We start from the raw sequence: 20,400 nt of genomic DNA, 5'->3' as shown, positions 1-20,400 counted from the left end.
TCCATGCTCCTAAGAAGAGGCTGCATCTGGGAGAGGTGTTCCACTCCTAGGGGATAAATGAAGCCAGAGGCATGGAGCAGATCGTTTATTGGGTTTAAAGTGAAACCAGCATCCATTTCTGGTTACTGATTTAGGGGAAGATCTTTGAGCTTAGGAGAATTTAAAGCCTGACACCAATATTTGAGTTAAAGGGCAATTAGTATTAACATTTCATCCAAATGCAAAGCTATATTTGAACATCACCCAACCTACTCAAGGCATTTGGCATATCTAATTAGTGATGTACTAATCTCATTGAGTACTGATCTCACTAGCAAACAGCCAGACTCCTCTGAACCCAGCTGAATCCATAGATTGCCTCCTACGTTAAGTCCTATTAAAAAGTAACATGACAGAAAGCCAACTTTCCTCCAAAAGTTTGAGCCTGAAGGAGGCAATCCCAAATGCCTTGGGACTGGAGGTTGAGGATAGAAGGAATAGGAAGGCAGATCAAGACACATTTGCTGAGATGGACCCACTAAGCAGATAGTCTGCATCTAATGTGGCAGCTTTGAGTCAGTTTGTCCAATCGGATTGTTGGTGGAAACATAACCCAAAAGGTGGCTTCTGCTCAGTAAAGCTAAAGCACCAGGCCGGCCTTGGTGTCCTACAAAGGCGGGGATTCAAAGCTCAGGGGTGTTTCATAGGCAGTTTGGGCTGGTGGGTAAAGCAGTATTGTTGGGGGGCTGTAATCACAACAGTTTTATTTATTTCTCACAGTCACGGGGTCTGGAGGTCTGAGGTCAGGACACCAGTGTGGTCAGCTTCTGGCAAGGGCCCAGGTGGCAGACTGCCAGTTTTCTCCCACAGTTTCTGGAGTGTTTTTCCAAAGGACCCTAATCCCATTCATGACGGTTGTCCCCTCCTGATTTAATCATCTCCCCAAGGACCTCCTACCAAAACCATCACATGAGGGACTAGAATTCTGGCATAGAGATTTCAGCGGACAGAAAGATTTCATCTGTTGCAGCAGGCTGGGGAAGTGAGAGTGTAGTTGTCACAAAGACATTCTGACCCACCCTGGGAAGGACCAGACCCCAGACCTTCCACCAGGACTGTGAGAAATCACTAGTGAGTGGAGGCCACACCCTTGAAGGGTTCTGTGATTGCTCTGCACCATGAGCCGGACCCTCCAGTGGTAACTGTGGTTATAACAGGGAAACTGACATGCAATAGAATTGGTTGGATCGGGGGTGGCATGGGCCAGGAGTAGCACCCCACAACCAAAGCCGTGTGGACCTGCGGCCATCATGGACAGCAGAGCCAACACAGTAATCAGCACTTGATCCCTGTGTTCTAGAAAGGAAAGAAATGGGACATCCAATACTCGACCTGTGTGAGCAATGCTAGTTGAGTGAACAGACCTTAAATTGAGTCCTGGAAACAGAGAGTGATGGCTTCTCAGTCTTGAGCCAGTTTGCAGACCCAAAACACCTTGAGTGGATGTAAGGCCAAGAGGGGTGACTCTGCTACAATGCCAAAGGTTTTTACTGTTAATCCTCACCCAGACTTCCACAAAGGAACCTCTGGCCCTCTTCACGGTTACTGTGCATTGCAAAAAAGAAACTAATCAGACTCTTCAGAGACTATGAACATGGGCTCTGAGTTGACAGGAATTTCAGGAGACCCAAAACATCCCTGTTGTCCAGCACTCAGAGTAGATGCTCATGGAAATCAGACAGTCGAAGGCAGATCTCAGAGTCAGCCCAGTGGATCCCTAAGTTTAGCCTGCAGTTATTTCTCAGGCCTGGACTGCATAGTTGGAAAGACATTCCCAGCAGCCAGTAGCATCCCTGTGTTGATTCCATGGCCTATTAGTAAGTACTGTTATGGTGAGAAAGCCATGTGGAAGCCACTAGAACTTTCTCTAGTGGAAAACCATCGGTTATGGCACATTTCTATAGGAACTGAAGAGATGAATGCCAACATCAAGGACTTGAGGGGTGCAGGGTGATGACAGCCAACTCCTCCCCACTCCAGCTTTCCTATTAAGTCTGTGCAGAAAACAGATGGATCCTGAATAATGACTATGGGTTCTCATAACTTTACCCAGATGGTGACTCTGTGTTCCTGAACCAGATGTAGCCTCATTGCTTGGACAAATTAACACATCCCCCACAATTGATTCTACAGCTTTCAGCCTAAAAAATGCTCTCTTCTCAAACCTGTTGGTAAAAACCACCAGAAGCAGTTTCCTTTCAGTTGGCCAGGCCAGAAATACCCTCTCCTGTCCTACAGAGGTGTATCAACTCTCCAGCCCTGTGTCATGGTTTAGTTCCCAGGGACTTGACTGACTTTCCCTTCCACACAAGAGACCATGTTCACACGAGCCCATGACATTGATGACCTGACTTCGTGAACAAGAAGCTGCAACCACTGTAGATGTTGGGAAGATGTTAGTACAACAGAAGGTGGGAAGTACATCAGACAAATTCAGAGGCCTTTGAACTCAGTGAAATTTCTAGGGTCCTGGTCTGTGGAGCACGATGAGATGTTCCTCCTAACTTGTCACTTGTTGTATCTGACCCCTCCAACATCCATGAATGAGGCATGATGCCCATGACCTCCTTTGACTTTTGGAGGCAAAACAGTCCTCATTTAGATGTGGGACTCCAGTTAATTTATTGAGTGACCCCAAAAAGCTGCTCATTTTGAGTGAGACCCAGAATGACAGAAAGTTCTACATCAGGTCCAGGCTGCTATAAGAGCTGCTCAGCCACTCAGTCCACATGACCCTGCAGCTCCAAGGGCAGATAGGATTGCTATTTGGAGCTTTGGCTGATTCTCATAGGTGATCCGCAGTGCAGGACCTTAGGGGTTGGGGACCAAGCCCCACCATTGTCTTTGGATAATTGTTCCTTTTGAGAAACAGCTCAAGACCTATTAGAGGGCCTTAACTTAACCTTGGGCTACCCAGTTAAAAGGTGACCTGAACATGACGCACAGTGACACTCAGCCATTAGGCAGCTATCACCTGACCCACCATGCCACAAAGTAGAACATTTCAAGCAGTGTTCCATCGTGCAGTGGAACTGCTATACATATGGCTGGGCCCAGGCAGTCCTGAGCATGCAAGTTACACAAAGAATCTGTCCAAGGGCGCGTGGTTCCCCACTCCTGACCCACTGTCTTCCTTCCCTTTATGTGCCTATGGCCTCCTCATCGAGAGTTACCTGCGGTCAGGTGACAGAAGAAGAGAAAAATCATACCCGGGTCAGAGATGCTCCTGGCATGTACTCAGGCACCACCTGGAAGTGATGGTTGCCTCCCTGCAGCCCCTGTCTGGGACTTCCACGAAGGAAAATACTCCCAGGGTACAGAACTTCAAGCAGTGTGCCTAGGAATTCCCTTTCCTGAAAGGGAAAGTGGCAATTCTATACCAGTTCAGGGGCTGCTGTCCACACTTTGGCTAGATGGTCAAGGGCTTGAGCACAATTGGGAAATAGGTGGCAAGGGAAACTGGGGAAATGTCTATGGATGGAATTCTCTGGATGGCTAAAAATTGTGGAGACATTTGTCTCATGAGAATGCTCAGCACAGGACGCATTTAATCAGCAAGTACATAGGATGACTTGTCTGCCATTGCTCAAAGGGATCATGAAGAAAGGGCTGTGGTGGGAGAGAGTATTATGGGCTCAGCAACACATCTTTCCACTTAGCAAACCCAACCAAGCTATGAAGCACTGTTGAGCGTCTGATCTGCCAGCAGCAGAGTCCAACATGGCACCATTCCCCAGGGTGACATGTCAGCTGGCCAGTAGCAGTTTGATTGCACTGGGCCACATTTGTCACGGAAGAGGAGGTGTTTATTTTGTTCTTGCTGTAATAGACACCTGCTCTGGATATGTAGTCTCCTTCCCTGCAAACATAGCCTCTGCTAAATCTACTATCCTTGGACTTATGGAATGCTTTACCCATTGGCATGGTGTCCCACACTGTGTTGCCCCAGGTCAAGGAATATGTTTCATAGCAGATGAAGGGCAGCAGTGAGCCCATGATGATAGAATTCATGGTCGTACCATGCTTTCCACCATCCAAAGCAACTGGCTTGCTAGAACAACGAAATGGCCTTTTGAATACTCAGTTACAGAGCTGGCTGGGTGGCAATCACTTGCAAGCAAAATTTGTCCTGGGGCAACATTCTTCAGGAGACTGGGTATGCTCTGAATCAATGCATCCGTATGTGAATCTCTTTCTCCCATAGTCAGGATTCATGGGTCCATGAAGCTAGCACTAGACATGGAGGGACACCTGTATTACCCTAGTGACATCACTAGAAAATCTTTGATCCTTGTGTTTCTGTGACCTCATGCCCTGCAGATCTAGAGACCCTCATTCAAAGGGAAGAATGCTACCACCAGGAGACATACTGTGATTCCATTAAAGTGGAACTGAAGATGGCTGCTCGGCCACCTTGGGCTCTTCATGCCTTTGAATACACATAAAATGAGAGTTAAGGTGTTTAACGATCCTGACTATGCAGAAAAATGAGACTGTTAACCCACCGTGGAGGAAATGGAGGGCACCATGGAGAAAATGGAGGGCACCATGGAGAAAATGGATGGCACCATGGAGGAAATGGAGGGCATGTCTGCAGTATGAGAGATTCCACCAAGCTCTGGGGTGAATGTCAGTGAAAAATGACAACCACTCATTCCAGGAAGGACTACTGGTAGTCCAGAAAACACAGGAATGAAGGGTTGGGTCACTCCACCAGATAAAGAATCATGACCAGGTGAGGTGCTTGTTCACAGCAAATGTAATGTAGAACAAGCAGCTGGAGTAGCAGGTACAATACCAGCTATGACAATATGACCAGTTACAGAAATAAGGACTCTAATTCTTTTTTTCATAAGATTTTTTTTCATTTGTTTCTTTGTTCAGAGTGCAAGTCGGGAGTGGGACAGAGGCAGAGGGAAAGAGAGAATCTCCAGCAGATTCCATGCTGAGCTTGGAGCCCGATGTGGAACTCAATCCCATGACCCTGACATCATGACCTGGGCCAAAACCAAGAGTCGGATGCTTAAGCAACTCAGCCACCCAGGCATTCCAGGACTGTAATTCTTATGAGTATTTATTCGTTATTTTGTTATGAGTATTTTTGTGTTGGTCCATCTCTTTTCTTCCTTCTCTTAGTCCCTTATCAGAGAACATATGACGTATGGAGTTTGCACCCTAGTATTGAAGTTACAGGTTATCAGGCAGAAGAAAGAACATCTCCAAGGACTTTGTATCCTCTGCTAGGGGATGTATTAGTGCATTCTAAGTTGTTTGTAAGCTAGTTGCGTCATGATAGACAAAAGCATAACCTTGTTACTCTCTTTATTTGGAAATTAAGCATGACTTGAAGAGATGCGTATGGGTCCTAAGTTGACAAGGGTTAATTGTGATGGTTAATTACACGTGACAACTTGTGTAGGCCAGAGGACCCAGATAGTTGATCAAATACATGTCTGGATGTAACTGCAAAGGTATTATTTTATATGTAATTTTCACTTAAATATTGAAAAAAACAGATTATGTTCCATAATGTGGGTGGGCCTCATCTAATCATTGAAGGCCTTAAAAGAAAAGATTGAGGGCCCCCAAGTGTGAAGGAGTTCTGCCTCCAGGCAGGGTTCAGACTCAAACTGACACATCAGCTTGGTCTGCCACCATTCTGCAGAATTCAAACATGCCAGCTTTCACAGTCAGCAAATTCTTTAAAATAAATTTCTCTCTTTCTGTGTCTATCTCTGTCTCTATCTCTATTTTTCTCTCTCAGTAAACACAAACACACACACATTCTAGAACCCTACTACAGAAAGTGCTTCACATTTGTAATTAAGGAAATAAATAAAGAATGGAAGATGGGCATCATATTTACTCAGAAATTATTGGGATGTGCCTTGGTTATTAATTATAAAGATTCTAACAGAAGTCTCTAGTAAACTCTCAACAAGCACCTTCAAAGAAAGTATAGAAAAGGACTAGGCTATATACCAAAACCCAGAAAAAAAAATAAACAAGATGAAAATCCAGTAACTGCATGAAGTAGTAGGCAAAGTGATCGTAAGAATAAAATTAATCAAATAAGAAACATACACAACTGCAACTAAGAAGGGACATATAACCAGACATCAACAAAACATGAGCATGGGATTTGCTTCTCCTGGAGGCATTGGAGCCAGGATGCTGGGTTTCCCCAAACTCTGAGCAAGCCAGTCTGGGTTTGATCCTCTGGCAGAGAGCTACCCGCTGAAGAGCTCAGCCGTGGTTTTTTTTTTCCTTTGTGGAATTGCTGGTAGACCATCTGTCACACACTCAACATAAACCTGAGCATAAAGAATAGCAGTGTAAGCTACAATTGTGATTATTAAGAATGACCCTCACCCCCACCTAACACACTATCCTCTTATGGAGAAGAGCCTGGTTAGGAAGCTCAGAAGCCAGGCGACTCACATTGGAATTCACGCCGGGTCCAGGGCACATGGCTCTGGGATCAGCTGTTCCCAGGACATATTGGGAGCTCTGACTAGCTCCCTGATCAGCATAAGAAGTGGGTCAAATTGAGCAAGTTGGAGATGCGTAACAAAGAAATGAACATGGACACCCGTGGCTGGCTGATTCTCAACCTGGATGGATCAGTGGGTTAAGGGCCTGGCTCCTGATTTCAGCTCAGGTCAGGATCTCAGGGTTAGCTTGGCTAACCAGCACTTAGCAGGGAGTCAGCTGGAGATTCTCTCTCTCTCTGCTCCTCCCCCCTGTTGTGCTGTCTATCACTCTCTCCCAAATAAATATATAAATATTTTTTAAAAAAAGAATAAGAAAGGCTGCAGAGTTAAACAAAGTGAAAGGCCAATGAGTCATCATGTCATCTCAGATTTTGAAATGATAATGAAGAAAGTGGAGAACAACCCATCCTCCAAAACATGCCAAACTCTGGGGTAGGGGGGGAATCTGTCACCTTTAAAAATGTTCCCTTGGAAACTATTTCCCAGGACACCTTCTCATAAACACTCATTGGCTTTCTTCTGAATATTTATGGCACAGGTATGGAATGAATGCCGTTACATAGAGCATGAACATGAAAACAGGCAGGAGCAATAAACCTGGCATCAGAGAATGCATTGGTAAGGCAATATCTGGTGCTTCAGGATTTCTGAGCAACAGGGCTGCATGTCAATTTGGCTGTGACCATGATGGTGTCTGAGGGGTGCTGTCTACTTATGAATATGGCTCAGGGGCCAAGCCATGGGACTATGGCTTACCTTCCCGGGTCTGTTTAGGGAGAGGGCCAGAGCTCAGAATTGTTAAGTAAATTGTATATTTTTATTAAAGCAATAATCTTTGAAGAGTTTAAATACTATTTTCCATTTCTGATATTATGTACTACCTGAAGGGACAGTCAGCACTTAGCATCATGGGAAAGCTGGGGGTGACCCATGGTAGACATCCCAACCTTTCTAAGAAATGCGGTATCATCCACATCTTTAGAGTTGTCTGTACATCCCTCCCCCATCCATCAGTCCTGTTCGCTATTCTCTGTGTTTTCTTTATATTTTTGCCAAAGTAAATGCATCACTAAATCATATTTGATTTTGTATAGTTTTGAAACTAGAACAAATGCAAGCATCCTGCACACTTTTTCTGCAAGTCACTTTTATCTCTTCCTCAGTAGCTTGTCTACATAATTTACACTTTCAATGTTTCGCTGTAGTTCATTGTAACTTGAGCATGATACTGCAGAGCACATACCTTCCACTCGATGGGACTGGGTTGGTCCCCATTTTTTATTACTACAAAATGGTGGGTTTTCTCTAGCTCTAGCAAGAGAATACCTCTTTCAAAAGGTCTGCTCTTTTCAGCCTGGACCAGGTCATGATAAAGCATTCTCCAAAGCGATGGCTCTAACTCACAATCCCACCACAGTCAGAGCCCATGGGCACAGGCATAACATCATCACACAGGCAGCTTCCCATGATGTCAGCAGAACACCCCATTCCCAAGACATTCTCAGAACTGAAGCTACTTTCTAGAGACTGACATGAATGTTGAGAAACTTGGGCTCTTGAATAATAGTTTGCTGCAAGCCTGGGAGTCCACATTTGTGGACTCATTTGGAAGTTCTTATCTACTTAAAGGAGTGTTCTCAGAAAGAAAGGAAAAATGGGGAGGAAGACAGAATATTTGTAGAAATATGGCTGAAATCTAATCAAATTTGATGGAAACCCTTAATTATAGAGTCAATATTTACCTGCAGTAAAATAAAAACAAGCAGATCTGCTCTTAGAAACATCACAGTCACACCATAGAAAAACAAAGGAGAAATTTTGAAATTGCCAGACAAAAACGTCCCTTCATATACAGAGGGCTGCATTATATTAACCACTGACTTCCAATCAGAGCTAGTGGGGGAAATGTGCTGAAATGACACTAGTCAAAGAGCTAAATGAGAAAAACTTGTCCAGGTGCCTGGGTGGCTCATTCTGTTAGACATCTGAATCTTCATTTCAGTTCAGGTCATGATCTCAGGGTCCTGGGATCAAGCCCCATGTCAAAGGCCTTGCTCAGTGTAAGGTCTCTTTCCTGCTCCCTCTGCTCCTCCCCCTGCTAGTGCATGTATGCTCTGTGTGTGTGTGTGTGTGTCTCTCTCTCTAAAATAAATAAATAAATCTTTCAAAAAAAATTGTCAACCCAGAACTCCATACATAGCAAATCTGTCTTTCAAAAATGAAGGCAAAATAAAGATATTCCCAAATACACAAACTTACAAGAATTACTAAAGGAAATCTTTGAACTGGAAAAAAAAAAGAAACTTGAATCCAAGATTTGAACATGCTGGATTTGTTAAGGAATGTGCGTGAGCAAGTGCAAGTGTGCCTATACAGAATGTTGTGGAAGTGTTTCAGCAGTTTACTCTCTGCTCATCTCAGAGGGAAAAACACTAGAAATGACTGAGAAACATACCTGGGAGGTTTAACTATTTCATTTTGTTTTGTACTTGCTTAGCTTTGTAAATTTGGAATAATCATTCATTTTCGAAGTCCCTCTAGCTGAAGTTAGTGACGATTAATTGAAATAAATTATCTTAAGATGTTTTCAAAGTGCAGATGGCTAAAGAAGCACAAAGAAATTTGATTTCCATTTTTACTAGGGTGATTCAAGGCAACAACATATTATGTGGGGAGATTGGAGCTTCAGACAGAGGACAAAATTCCTGGGAATTAACCAAAATTCCAAGGACAAGTCCAGATTTTTAAAGGCTATGAAACTGATGAAGCACAACTGGAGATCCCTAGGGGGACAGGTATTCTCTGGGCTCCATGCAGGATGAAAGGCAAATTGACAAAGATCTGTCTCTAGCAGAGTGAGCGGGTAGAAGTGTCAGGCCTGGGAAGGTGGAAGGATGACGGAGCTACAGGGCTGGCGATGGAGAGCAGATGTGGTGCAGGTACCTGTGTCCCTTACCTGCCCTCAAGGGCCCTTTGTGACCAGACCATAGCTCTGTGATGTGGGCATGAGGCTTGCGTCTGCACATACACACCCAGGGCTCAGTTTCCTGAGGGCAGCAGTGCGATCTGGTCACTAACTCTGGGCTCAGTTGCCTGAGGGCAGCAGTGCAATGGGACTAATGCTTCTCAGAGGAAAGAGATGGAGAATTATCTCTTTCCTCAGGAATTCCTTACTGATAGTTGGCTGAGCTCCAATCCCACTATCTGGGTAGTTAATACCATCCTTGCCTTTGTATGGGGGCTGGGGATCTTCTTCCTCTTACTTTCCTATTTCCAGCTTGATCCATCCTCACCACCATGCAAGAAACAGAGGAAGAGCAGGAAGGTAAGGAACCCTCGGCCCAGACCCAGCAGAATGTGATTCTATCTTCTTTTCTATTATTCTTTCCACTTTTCTGAGTCACTGGAGAGACTCCTGAGATGGGAAAGAATAGAATTGTCAGGAGAGAGTAGACCACCATGCATCCAGGACAAGCCAGACCAGACAGGGGTTAGAGGGACACAAGGATTTATCCCCAAAGATCTCAGGCCTGAGTCCAGGTGTGGTGGAGGGGTACAGGACAGCCTCCCAAACACAGTGACCAGTGGCTGAGAACCGGAAGTTAAGAACTGTCTCTCTAGCAGAGGTCAGGCCCCTGAGCATGGGGTCACCTGCTGCTGGGGCGGGAGTCCCAGCCTCCTGGTTTTCTCTTATCTCAGTACCAAGCGGAGCCACGGAGTAGGAGCAAAAGAAGAAAGAAAAAACAGACTCTGAAAGGTTAGTGTCCACCACTCACCCTTGCGTGCCCCAGTTACACTGTGCCCCCTGCTCTGAGGGCCCATCCCCACCATCTCCAGGACACCAGGGCCTGAGCCCATCCCTCAGGAAACAGAACCCTGGGGTGGGGGGTTGGGGGTTTCTTGGAGGAAGAGGAGAACCTGGAGGCTTCCCAGATTCTGTTCCAGAACAAAACCCTGAGGGGCTGGAAGAGGTGTTGCCCAGCAGGGGCCCCAGGGCCTGGACTGAGGGCGGGGCCTCCCGCTCCTGCTGTGGAAGCTGTTCAACTCCACTCAGGTTTTTCTGTGAGGCCACATGGTTCTTCCTCCCGAAACACGGTCATGAACGAGGAAGCACTTTGGAAAAGACAAAGTGATCCCAATCATGAACCCTGTAATAACCGTGCAGGTACATGGCCTTGGACAGTGCTGTTTGAGGATTCCAAGTCCAATCCCCCAAAGGTCTCCCCTAAAGGGACATTGTACCCAGCCTCCTGTAAGACCCCTAGGCCCCGCCTTCCTCTGTGACCCGGTCTCCTGTTTCCAGTTTTCAAAGATTGCCTACAGGATCTGGAAGAGGTTCAGGACCTGTTCTCTCTTCTGCAAAGGTAAAGAATCTGCCCCCTTCTCCCCTGGGTGAGCCTCCCCAAGTCTATGGTGTGACCCCGGGCTGCAGAGAACCGCCCCTGGGGGTATGGGAGGGGGGCGGGAGGAGCCATGGGGACAAACTGTGACCAAAGCCCCAGGCTGAGGGACAGCAGGAGCATTGTGACATGGGTGTGGGGCGTGGAGGGCCGTGGGGACCGCTCCTGGCCCCAGCTGCTGCTCACGCCTCCTGTCTCCCACAGCCACCCGTCGAGGCTCTCCAACCAGGGCGGCTTCCACCAGTTCTTACATCAAGCAGCCCCTGGGCGGGTGCGCCAAGGGTCGCCAGCTGGAACTCGTCAGCCATGCAGGGAGCCTGTGGAAGACGCTACTCCCATCGTGGCCTTATCACCTGCCCACGCTCCACTGATGGGCCCCCCTTGGCCTCTGGCCTCCACCCTGCCATCAGGACCAATGACCTCCTCAATTTCTGTCAGTTCACACTCCTCCCTGAGTACTTCCTGGACAGCAGAGCCTTTCCTCCCCCTGGATGGCTTTTCACACCAGCCCCTTGCTCCTCCCCCTTCCCCACCATGTCTCCCTCCTTCTGAGGCCTCCCCTCAGCCTCTGACAGCCTCCTTGGCCCCAGAGCGGCCAGACTCTCCTTTGAATCTCCCTCAGAGTGACTCAAGGGGACCCCCGCCATGCCCCATCCCACAGAGATCAGCTCCGCACATGCCTTGTTCAGCTGACAGGACAGCTTCTTCTGTCCCAGCTATCTCAGGAATGGGCCGCTCACACTACCCCATTTCAGCCCTGTCCTGGTGGCAGGCAGCTGCCAATGCCTGGAACCTGTCCACCTCAACATGCTTGGAGTCTCATCAAGCACCTCTGTCTGGCGGCCCACCAGAGGCCTTGTTCTGGGGAGACCCCAGACACAGACAGGGAGAGACTAGGATCCCCCCTCTCAATAACCCGGACATCCAGAAGCTTCTGGAGATACTAACCACCAAGAGAACAGAACTGAAGTTTTGGAAGGAGAAGGAAAAGAAGGAAAGGTCAAAATACCAGCTGATGTCTTTCGGGAGAATGCTCAAGTCACCAGGTAATGGGCAGGACACCATGGGCTGCCCATCCTTCTGGAGCATGAGGGGCAAAGCAAAACAGCTGCTTGGTCCTGAGAAGCTCCCACATCCCAAGATTCCAGGGGACCATTTCGAGCAGAAATGTAACCAGCTCTTCTGGGGTCTCCCCTTTCTGCACAGCGAATCCCTGGTTGCCACTGTCAGGATGACCAATCCCCGACTGGAGCTCCCATCCATCATATTCAATGAGTTCTCTCATGCCTTGCCACTCCGGATTCAGGCCAGCTTGGCTCCATGCTTCTCCCTGACCCAGGACTTACAGGACCCTTCGGCCCCTCCCCAACCCTTGACCATGAGCTTGTCCCAGTCCCTGCCCCTGCCTCTGACTCAGCCCCAGCACCTCCCTCTGGATCAGCCCCAGCTCCCCCCTCTAGCTCAGCCCCAGACCCAGGCCAGCCTTGCACCCTCTGTCCCAGTCGGACCGCCTTCTCTGCCACCGGATATGGGGAGCTGCACTGTAGACCAGAAGACACCGTCTTACGTGTTAACTGCCGTTGAAAACCTGGATTGTCACTTTCTGAAGAAGCAACTAGAAAGTGACAAGGTACCCCTTGTGGTGAAAAGATCTCAGGAAGTCTTTAGCCAAGGTCCTCCCAACCTTCCACAGAGTGACCAGGCCCCCAAGGGCCATGGGTCAGACTCTGTCCTTCCGGGGGACTTGATCGACTCTGAGCTCCGGAAGCATCTGGAGTGGCACCTTTGGAAGAGGCTCATGAAGCAAGAAAGGGGCCCGCCCCGCAGGATCCATCTATCCCGGAAGATACAGCCTCACCAAGAGTTCCAGAAGGTGCCCCAGGCACGCAGCTGGCACAGTCCCACATCCGAGTCTGAATCTACGGATGGAAGTTGCCAGGCCATGCAGAAGACTGGGTCCAGGTACCCAGGAAGGACTGTGCCAGGAAAAAGCCTGGGCAAGGATTCAAGGTCCAGTGCAGGGAGGATCCGGAAAGATCTACACAGGGTCACAATGAGCTCTACAGGGAAGGTTCTAGGAAGAAATCGTGAGAAGTCAGACACAGACTTGAATACCTCCACAAGCAGCGCAGAAGAGAAAAACCCAGAAAAAGACCTTCAAACCCATTTCAGTAAGTTGGGACAGTCCAGCGAGGGTCAGGTTCCTTCCAGGCTCGCTGCCCACCATGCCTTGGACCTTCCCAGAAAGCCAAGCCTTCATCGGAAACCTGGAAAGCCAGCACTTTCCAAGTGTTGGGAACGCTGCATGACCACCTTCCATGATTTTTCCATCCTCAGTCCATACACTCAGCGGATGCTAGAAACACACATCATAAGGCTTAGGGTGAAGCACCAGTGGGGCCTCCCCCTCAAGGTTCTCAAGCCTATAATCATCTTCAAGATGAAGAAGGGCTTCCTCCTCTCCCAGTCCTCCAGTCCCCTCTCAGCCACCTGTGTATCCAAGGTTGGCTCGGGAACCAAGTTTGAGGGAAAACCACCTCAGCCCTATCAAGGAGAGGTGATGAAAGAGTCGTATCCCACCTGGGGGGGTCCCCTTGGTGCTCCCCAGCCTACGTGTGAGGAAATCCAGCAGGCTCTGGAAGGGACTGCACCTGGGGGTGGGCCTCCAGCTGGAGAGGGGACCAGGCCACCTTCTCGGACCTTCACATACAGCTTTGTGGGCAGAATCTGGCACAGTGAGACTGCCTCGAGGACTCTTATGAACAACACCTTGGAGTCAAGTCCAAGTCCAGCAACGGCCATGAAGAAGCCAAGGAGAGCGAATGGGGGTCAGGCCTCACGGGATGTGACCGTGCTAGAGCTCAGCTTAGAGCCCCAGGATTTGAGTGCCGAAGAGCCCAGGGAGGTCAAGGAGGCCCCTGCCTGGAGAGTCACCTTAGAACCCCGTGTGCTGGACAACAACCAAGGCATCCGTGGAGAGCTGAGAAGATCAGGGTCTTCAGGAAAAAGCGACAGCCCCCCGCCACCTGCAAAGTTGGTCGCCCGACACCCCAAAGAGCTATGCCTTGACGCTCAGCACAGGGGATCAGAGCCCCAGAAGTTGATGGAGTCAGAGAACCAGCCTCGGGCCACCAGCCCCACCATGCTCCTTCAAGACTGTGAGACTGTGGTCCTCCATCAAGACTTTGCCACTGAGCATCTCCTTCAAGACTGTCAGTCCAACATGTTCCTCGCTGCTGATGTCTTGGCTTCTCAGGGATGTCTGTCTGGCTTCCAGAGCAGGTCCAGTGAAGAGACATCTACTTCCCAGGTGCCACGTGGCCAAAGATCCCGTGGCCAGAGCCCCTACAGGCAGCCGGGACCCCCAGGACTACAACACCAATGTAAGAGCCTGAGCAGGTCATGTGTACCCCCCGAAGAGAGAGAAAGCTCCAGGAGGTCCCTCTCAAGAGAGCCTGCCAAAGAGTCGTCGGAACTGAAGCTCCTCCAGATCAGTGAGGTGAGATGCCCCATACAGAGCCAGGAGTCAGCAGAAGCTTCAGGAAGCAAGACCTGTGAGATCTCACTGAAAAAGGAGGCGGCACCTCCAGAAAATTATTTCAGGAGAAGGATGAAGCACCTGCTCCAGTGGTTCCTTCCCAGTAAAGACAAAGGACTGGAAGATTCCCTTCAAAAGGGCAAGTCATCATCATCCCAGGGCCGGGGACAAGCCACAGGCAGGTCGGCCATGGACAGCACTTCTGCCGAGGCTCAGGTGGTCGTGACCACTGTGGGGCAGATCCTAGAGGAGAAAATCGTGCCTCACCAGGGACTCAGGGCCCCAGAGTTCAGCTGGTGCCAAAAGGATCTCCAGGCTTCGGCACGCCCCAGTGTCTGCTACCACAGGGTCCTCTCCTATCAAGAGCAGAGGAGGGTGATGAGGGAGACAGCCAGACCACATGGCACCCCCAGGGGCCGCAGCTATGCCAACAAGACCGAGTGGGTCGCGTCGCCCTTCCCCGCCCAGGTGCGGGGGGGCCCAGGCAGACCCTGCCAGTGCGGGTCCCTCGTGCTGGGCCCTTCAGGCCACACCCTGCAGCCACACTGCCCCAGGCACTGCCTCCTTCAAAGATACATCACACCGGGCCAACCACTCTGTGTTCGTCATGCCTTTCCTGGAAGGACAACTTTCCTCCAAGAAAAAATGCAAACGGTGCAGAGAAAAACTTTTTTTTCTCACATTAGCACATCCTCTATGGACTAATGGCTTCTCTGTGCCACAATTACTTTGCTTCCCCAAAATACATGTTCTTTTTCTCGTGAGTGGTGCTGGCCTCTGTGTGTGCCCTGCTTTGGGGGGTGGGAAGGATCAGGGTCCACTCTCCCTGATGGCGTGCTTTGGCTTCCGGAACAAATGGGGCCTTGGAGGATGGGTGACTGTGGGGCCCACCCCCGCCTCCTTCCTCATCTCCTTCAGTTTCCACGACAAGGTGAATAAGACCCAGACCGGGAACTCGCTCTGCCCATCCTCTCCTGCTCTCCCTCCACCTGGAGCTTGTGTGGCTGCAGGGAGGGTCTGCCAAGGCAGAAATCCTGCTCGGGCTCCAGGAAGATGGAGTCCTAGGTCAGAGTGGGGCCCCCAGTTGGGAGACACAAGGCTGGCCCTGAGGGCAGAGGTGAGAAATCCTGCCCCCCCCCCACACACAGTCTCCTTCGGGGAGTAGAGGATGGCCTCCCTGGGAGCCTTCTCACCCCAGGGAATCTCGTCTGAGCTCTGTCAGCCCCTCTTCTCACACTCGGAGCAGCAAGGGACAAGCTCGCTCCCGGCGCTAAGGATGTGTGGGGGGTGCCACAGAGACCCCCAGGGACCAGCCTTGCCCAGCCCCAGGGCACTGAAGGGGCCTGCTCACCGGCAACCCCTTCCCCTTCTGGGGGATGGAGGGGGTGTGGCTGTGGGTGGGGGGACCCTGCCCTTAGGTTGGGACGCCAGGAAGGAGGCCAAGTGACAGGGTGTGCCTATGCCTGGGGTGACGACTCCCAAGACCCTTGGTGTCCCACTGCCACCCAAGGGCCCAGAGGGGAGAAGTTAGAGGCCCTGGGGCTGTCCCTGCAGGGTCTCCACCCCACTCCAGCTGCCAAGTCCAGGGGTGGGGTGGAGGTTGTACAGAAGCCACCTGAGCTCCCACAAGGATGGCCAGATGCCCAGAGGCAGCAAGGCCTTCAGGTAGAGAACTAAACTAATGCACAATTTGATAAGCTTGTAGGTCTGCGGGTCCTGGGACGGACTTGTGATCTGTGATCTTTACATACACGTGGCCCAAGGATGGCTCCCAGGGGACTAGTGGGGACTCAGAGGCCAAGGGACTGGCCTGGCTCCCAGTCTTGGTTACCCCAGAGCCCAGAGGGGCAGGATGCCCTCAGATGGGCCTCGTCCCACCCCTGGCTGGAAGGGACATATCCAGAAGGAGGGTGCAGTCTAGGAGGGCACCCCACCGTGTGCACCATTCCCAGCCCAACATCATCCTCCAGGGCCCCCCGACACACCGCTCTGACAGAGACCCACACAGAGACCCCATACAGAGACTCCATAGAGAGCCCTCAGCAAGACCCTACACAGAGATCTCTGCCAGAGATTCACACCAGAGACCTACAGAAAGCCTACCACAGACCCACATGGACAGATGTCACATCTGGGGGCCCCACCCCCAGAGACAAACCCTGGGAAATGCCACACAGAGCCTCCTCCCTGAGAGGTCCCCCCAGAGCCCCTCAGAGCCCCCCATCCCCGGGCACTCTTTAGGACCGGGCAGCCATGCAGCGATAAAAGCTTCACAACAGAGCTGAAACCACTTGGTTAACCGCAGCATGGGGGGCACTCGGTGGCTGTGCCCACCTGAGAGCCCGAGACTCTGGGACGTTGTCAGCATCTCCAATGCAGGGCTCCCAGCTCAGAAGTGCTTGGAAAGGCTTATCCCTGCGTGGGTTCCCTGCCCCCTGAAGGAAAGAATCCAGCTTCTACCTGCAGACCCACAGACTCTCCTCCCGTGGCTTTCACTAGCTGGAGCTGGGACTACGGTTTAGAGAAACAAAAGCACAAGCAAAATGTCGCCAACCTCCAATGAGAGAAAACATCTTCTCTGTCCCTTTTTACTAACATCTAGTCAAAGGATGTCCATGTCCCATTGTTCATTTCACTGGAGAGGAGATCTGAATTCAAGACGGCTGACTGCCTGCCTTGGAAACATGGCGAAGGCTCAGGGCAACTGAGCCGGAAGGATAAAATAAGCAAAATCTAGACTCTTACCTCCCAGGGGGACTGGGATGTTATTTTGCACAAAAGAGCTTTGTCACGTTTGTGAGTTTTGTCTTTTTTTTTTTTAAGATTTCATCTATTTATTTGACAGACAGAGATCACAAGTAGGCAGAGAGGCAGGCAGAGAGAGAGGGGGAAGCAGGCTCCCCACTGAGCAGAGAGCCCAATGCAGAGCTCCATCACAGGACCCTGAGATCATGACCTGAGCTGAAGGAAGAGGCTTTAATCCACTGAGCCACCCCCGTGCCCTGTTGTTTTTAAACCAAGCAGGCTCACAGTGATGTGAAGGTTTTTACAAATGAGTCAGGTATCTAGAAATATTTCTATTTTATCCTCTGGTAAAAAATTACCTTTTAAATTTTTTTCCTTAAAATGTGGTAATGCCCTCGAATGGTATTGTACATATTTCCAGATGTGACAAAGTGCTAATGCTCAGACTAGCTTAAACTGTTGTAGGACTTGGAAGGATTCACTTTCTAAATAATTATTTCAAAATGCACACTTTGCAAGACTCAGGCAATCAGGCTCCACTTTGTATTCATTATGGAGCTAAAAAAGGACACATTGTTTCAAATAGAAAACTTACAAAATATATCATTTAGTCTGCAAGACATGCACAAGACCTAATTACTAGAAGGGACATCTTCATATATAAATGAAAGAAAGCATCCATTAATAAAGTACAGTGATAAAGAGATGATCATCAAAATCCTTCCTTATAGAATTAACACTTTCCAAAGGGAGCATTTTAATGAGAGTATATGCATATTTCTTGTTGCTTGTAAGCAACTCGCTTTTCTTGCCTTGTTAAAATTACTTGTTTAATGACAGCTGCCAAGCATGTGTTCCTGGTTAAGTCTCTCAGGTTATCCATCGGGATGACAGAGTCTGTCTTCACAGGGAGAAGAAGAGCTAACATGAACGCTTTTTGGCCTGTGTATTTCAACAAGAAATACCCATCTATCCTCCATAAGTTACAAATCTGTAACTATTTTTCTGCCTTACTCCCTTACATCACTGAATCACAAAATGATGAAATATGGTCGTGGATGTCTTATAATACTTGATAGTATTTATTTTTAAGTGCAACTTATGCAGAACAGGTTATTGATCAAAGCAAAGTGGGACCAGTTAGGAAGATTTTCGTCCAGAAAATGCTTTACAAAGAGCAGTACACCCTTTTCTAGTTGTCTCTTAATCATATTTAATGGAGGAATCATTATTCAGTCTTTGGCCACAAAGTCTGCAAACACAGAAAAACATCCATAATAGTTTAGACCCATGACATGTGAATGTGCTTCCTTCACTAGCAATTCATAGTTGAGTAAACTGTAAAACTTCAATTAACTAGTAATGCACATTAAAGCAACATTCCCGTCGGTCATGGCATGCACACCTGTCATAGGAAGCCTCCAGTGATTTGCGGGTACCATTTCTACCACACAATCTTGTACCTTCACCCTAGAAGAAACAGTTAAGGGGGTTCAATCTATTAGAAAAATACTGTGAATACTTCCACACTTTATGGCTCCCTGTATTTTATTTCTAAGAAGATTCACCTCCTGTAAATCTTATGAATGTTTCACCATTCGTAGATACCAAACAGAAACAGAAATCAAAAACTAAACATAACAGAGGAAATAATAAACACAGATCCCCATTTTGCTGGAAATGAAGTGAGTTTAATCCAACAGCCTCTCTCCATGATCTCCAGGACATGTTACAAGCTTGTTTGTGAAAATAATTTATATTTAAAACAGGTCTCACACTGACTTCAATAAGTCAGATGTTTGAGGACAAAACATGAAGGGTGGCAATTAGGTGATAACTTTTATTACTCCACAGGGTAAAGATCTTTCCCCAAAAGGCAGGAGAAAAAAATGCACTCAGTCTCCAGTGTTCACCCTTAAGAGCATTTCTCTTGATCAGTCACCATAGTATTCTATTTCATACACTTTTACTTTATAGCCAGAAACTTCTGGAAGTGTCCGCAAATACACAGGATTCCACTTTCTGTGGTGCTCCCACCAAGGGGAACCTCCAGATCCAGAGGATTTCCCAGCTGCTGCTGCCTCTGTGAGGTAGGTCAGATTCATAATCCTTCCCAGGAGCAGAATCGGTCTTCGGAATCGAGCCCCTGGCCATGTGTGTTGCTGCTTTTCCCACACAGAGGCACTCCTCCACACCTCAGGTGTGCCAGAAAGCCCTCCCTCAGCCTGGCCCACTCCCACCCGACGTCCTTCCCTGTGGGAAGCAGGAGAGCCCGAGTCAGGCACTTGTGTTCTCCACAGCCACACTGCCCCGCAGAGTTGCTCCATAGCCTCATCAGCAGTTGGTGTTGTCAGAGATCTGGATTTGGGCCATTCTCCTAGTGTGTAATGGTGTCCCACGGTTGTTTTAATGTGCAGTTTTTTACTAACATGTGATTGTGAGGGTGTCCTCATAGCTTACTGGCCACCCGTGAACTTCTTTGCGGCCATGTCCAGATCTTCTGCCCATTTTGAATCAGCTTGCTACCTTGGTTCTCTGTGTCTTCTGGGTGACAGTCCAGTGAGATGTGTCCCTTGCAGACCTTGTTGACAGTCTGTGTCTTGTCTTCTCATTCCCTTGACCTTTTTTTTTAAGAGCAAAAGTTCTTAATTTTTATGATTTCTGGCTTACCAATTGTTTCTTTTGTGGGTTGTGCCTCCTGGGTCTTCCCTTAGGGAGTCACATTCTGGCAAGAACCCTGCCAGAAGTTTGGCTGCATCACCCTGGGCCCCTGTTCTCTGAGTAGGTTCCAAATCCTCCACTATCCCCCAGGGATGCCTTCTCTCCCAGGCCTGCCCTCAGCAGGAATCCTGGTAGGAAAGTTTTGCCAGAACCTTTCCTCTTACTGACCCCCCATCTACTCGATCTCCCCCACCCCATCCCTGGCTGTAAATCCTCATTTTCCTTGTTGTGTTTGGACTTGAGCCCAACCCTAAACCCCATCTGCAGGCCATCTGCCTGATAATGTCATGAACAATCTTTTCCTGATGCCACAGGGCCATCACTGGCTTTCTCTCCATGTCCACAAGGCAGCTCAGTCCTAAAGAAGAGTCAGTGGCATGTGGCTGCTGCCGGCGCCCTGAGGTTCTAGGGAGCTGGGGAGCAGGCCACACAACGAGTGCGGCTGCAGACAGCCCTAAGAGAC

At 49.0% G+C, this 20,400-nt stretch overlaps 1 protein-coding gene across 1 annotated transcript; it reads left to right on the top strand.

Moving 5' to 3' along the window:
* Positions 1 to 9,407: 9,407 nt before the first annotated feature.
* Positions 9,408 to 15,229, top strand: LOC101683204 (spermatogenesis-associated protein 31E1-like). The gene is made up of 4 exons (XM_004739714.2): positions 9,408 to 9,858; positions 10,233 to 10,290; positions 10,837 to 10,897; positions 11,138 to 15,229. The coding sequence occupies exons 1-4, from the start codon at positions 9,673 to 9,675 to the stop codon at positions 15,174 to 15,176; spliced, it is 4,344 nt and encodes a 1,447-aa protein (XP_004739771.2). The 5' UTR covers positions 9,408 to 9,672; the 3' UTR covers positions 15,177 to 15,229.
* Positions 15,230 to 20,400: the final 5,171 nt, after the last annotated feature.

Source organism: Mustela putorius, unplaced genomic scaffold (genome assembly GCF_011764305.1).
Source record: "Mustela putorius furo isolate JIRA1106 unplaced genomic scaffold, ASM1176430v1.1 tig00003845_pilon_pilon_pilon, whole genome shotgun sequence".
In the NCBI taxonomy this organism is placed as follows: domain Eukaryota; kingdom Metazoa; phylum Chordata; class Mammalia; order Carnivora; family Mustelidae; genus Mustela; species Mustela putorius.
Note: the sequence above shows the minus strand (reverse complement) of the source record. Positions and strands in the feature narration are given on the sequence as shown.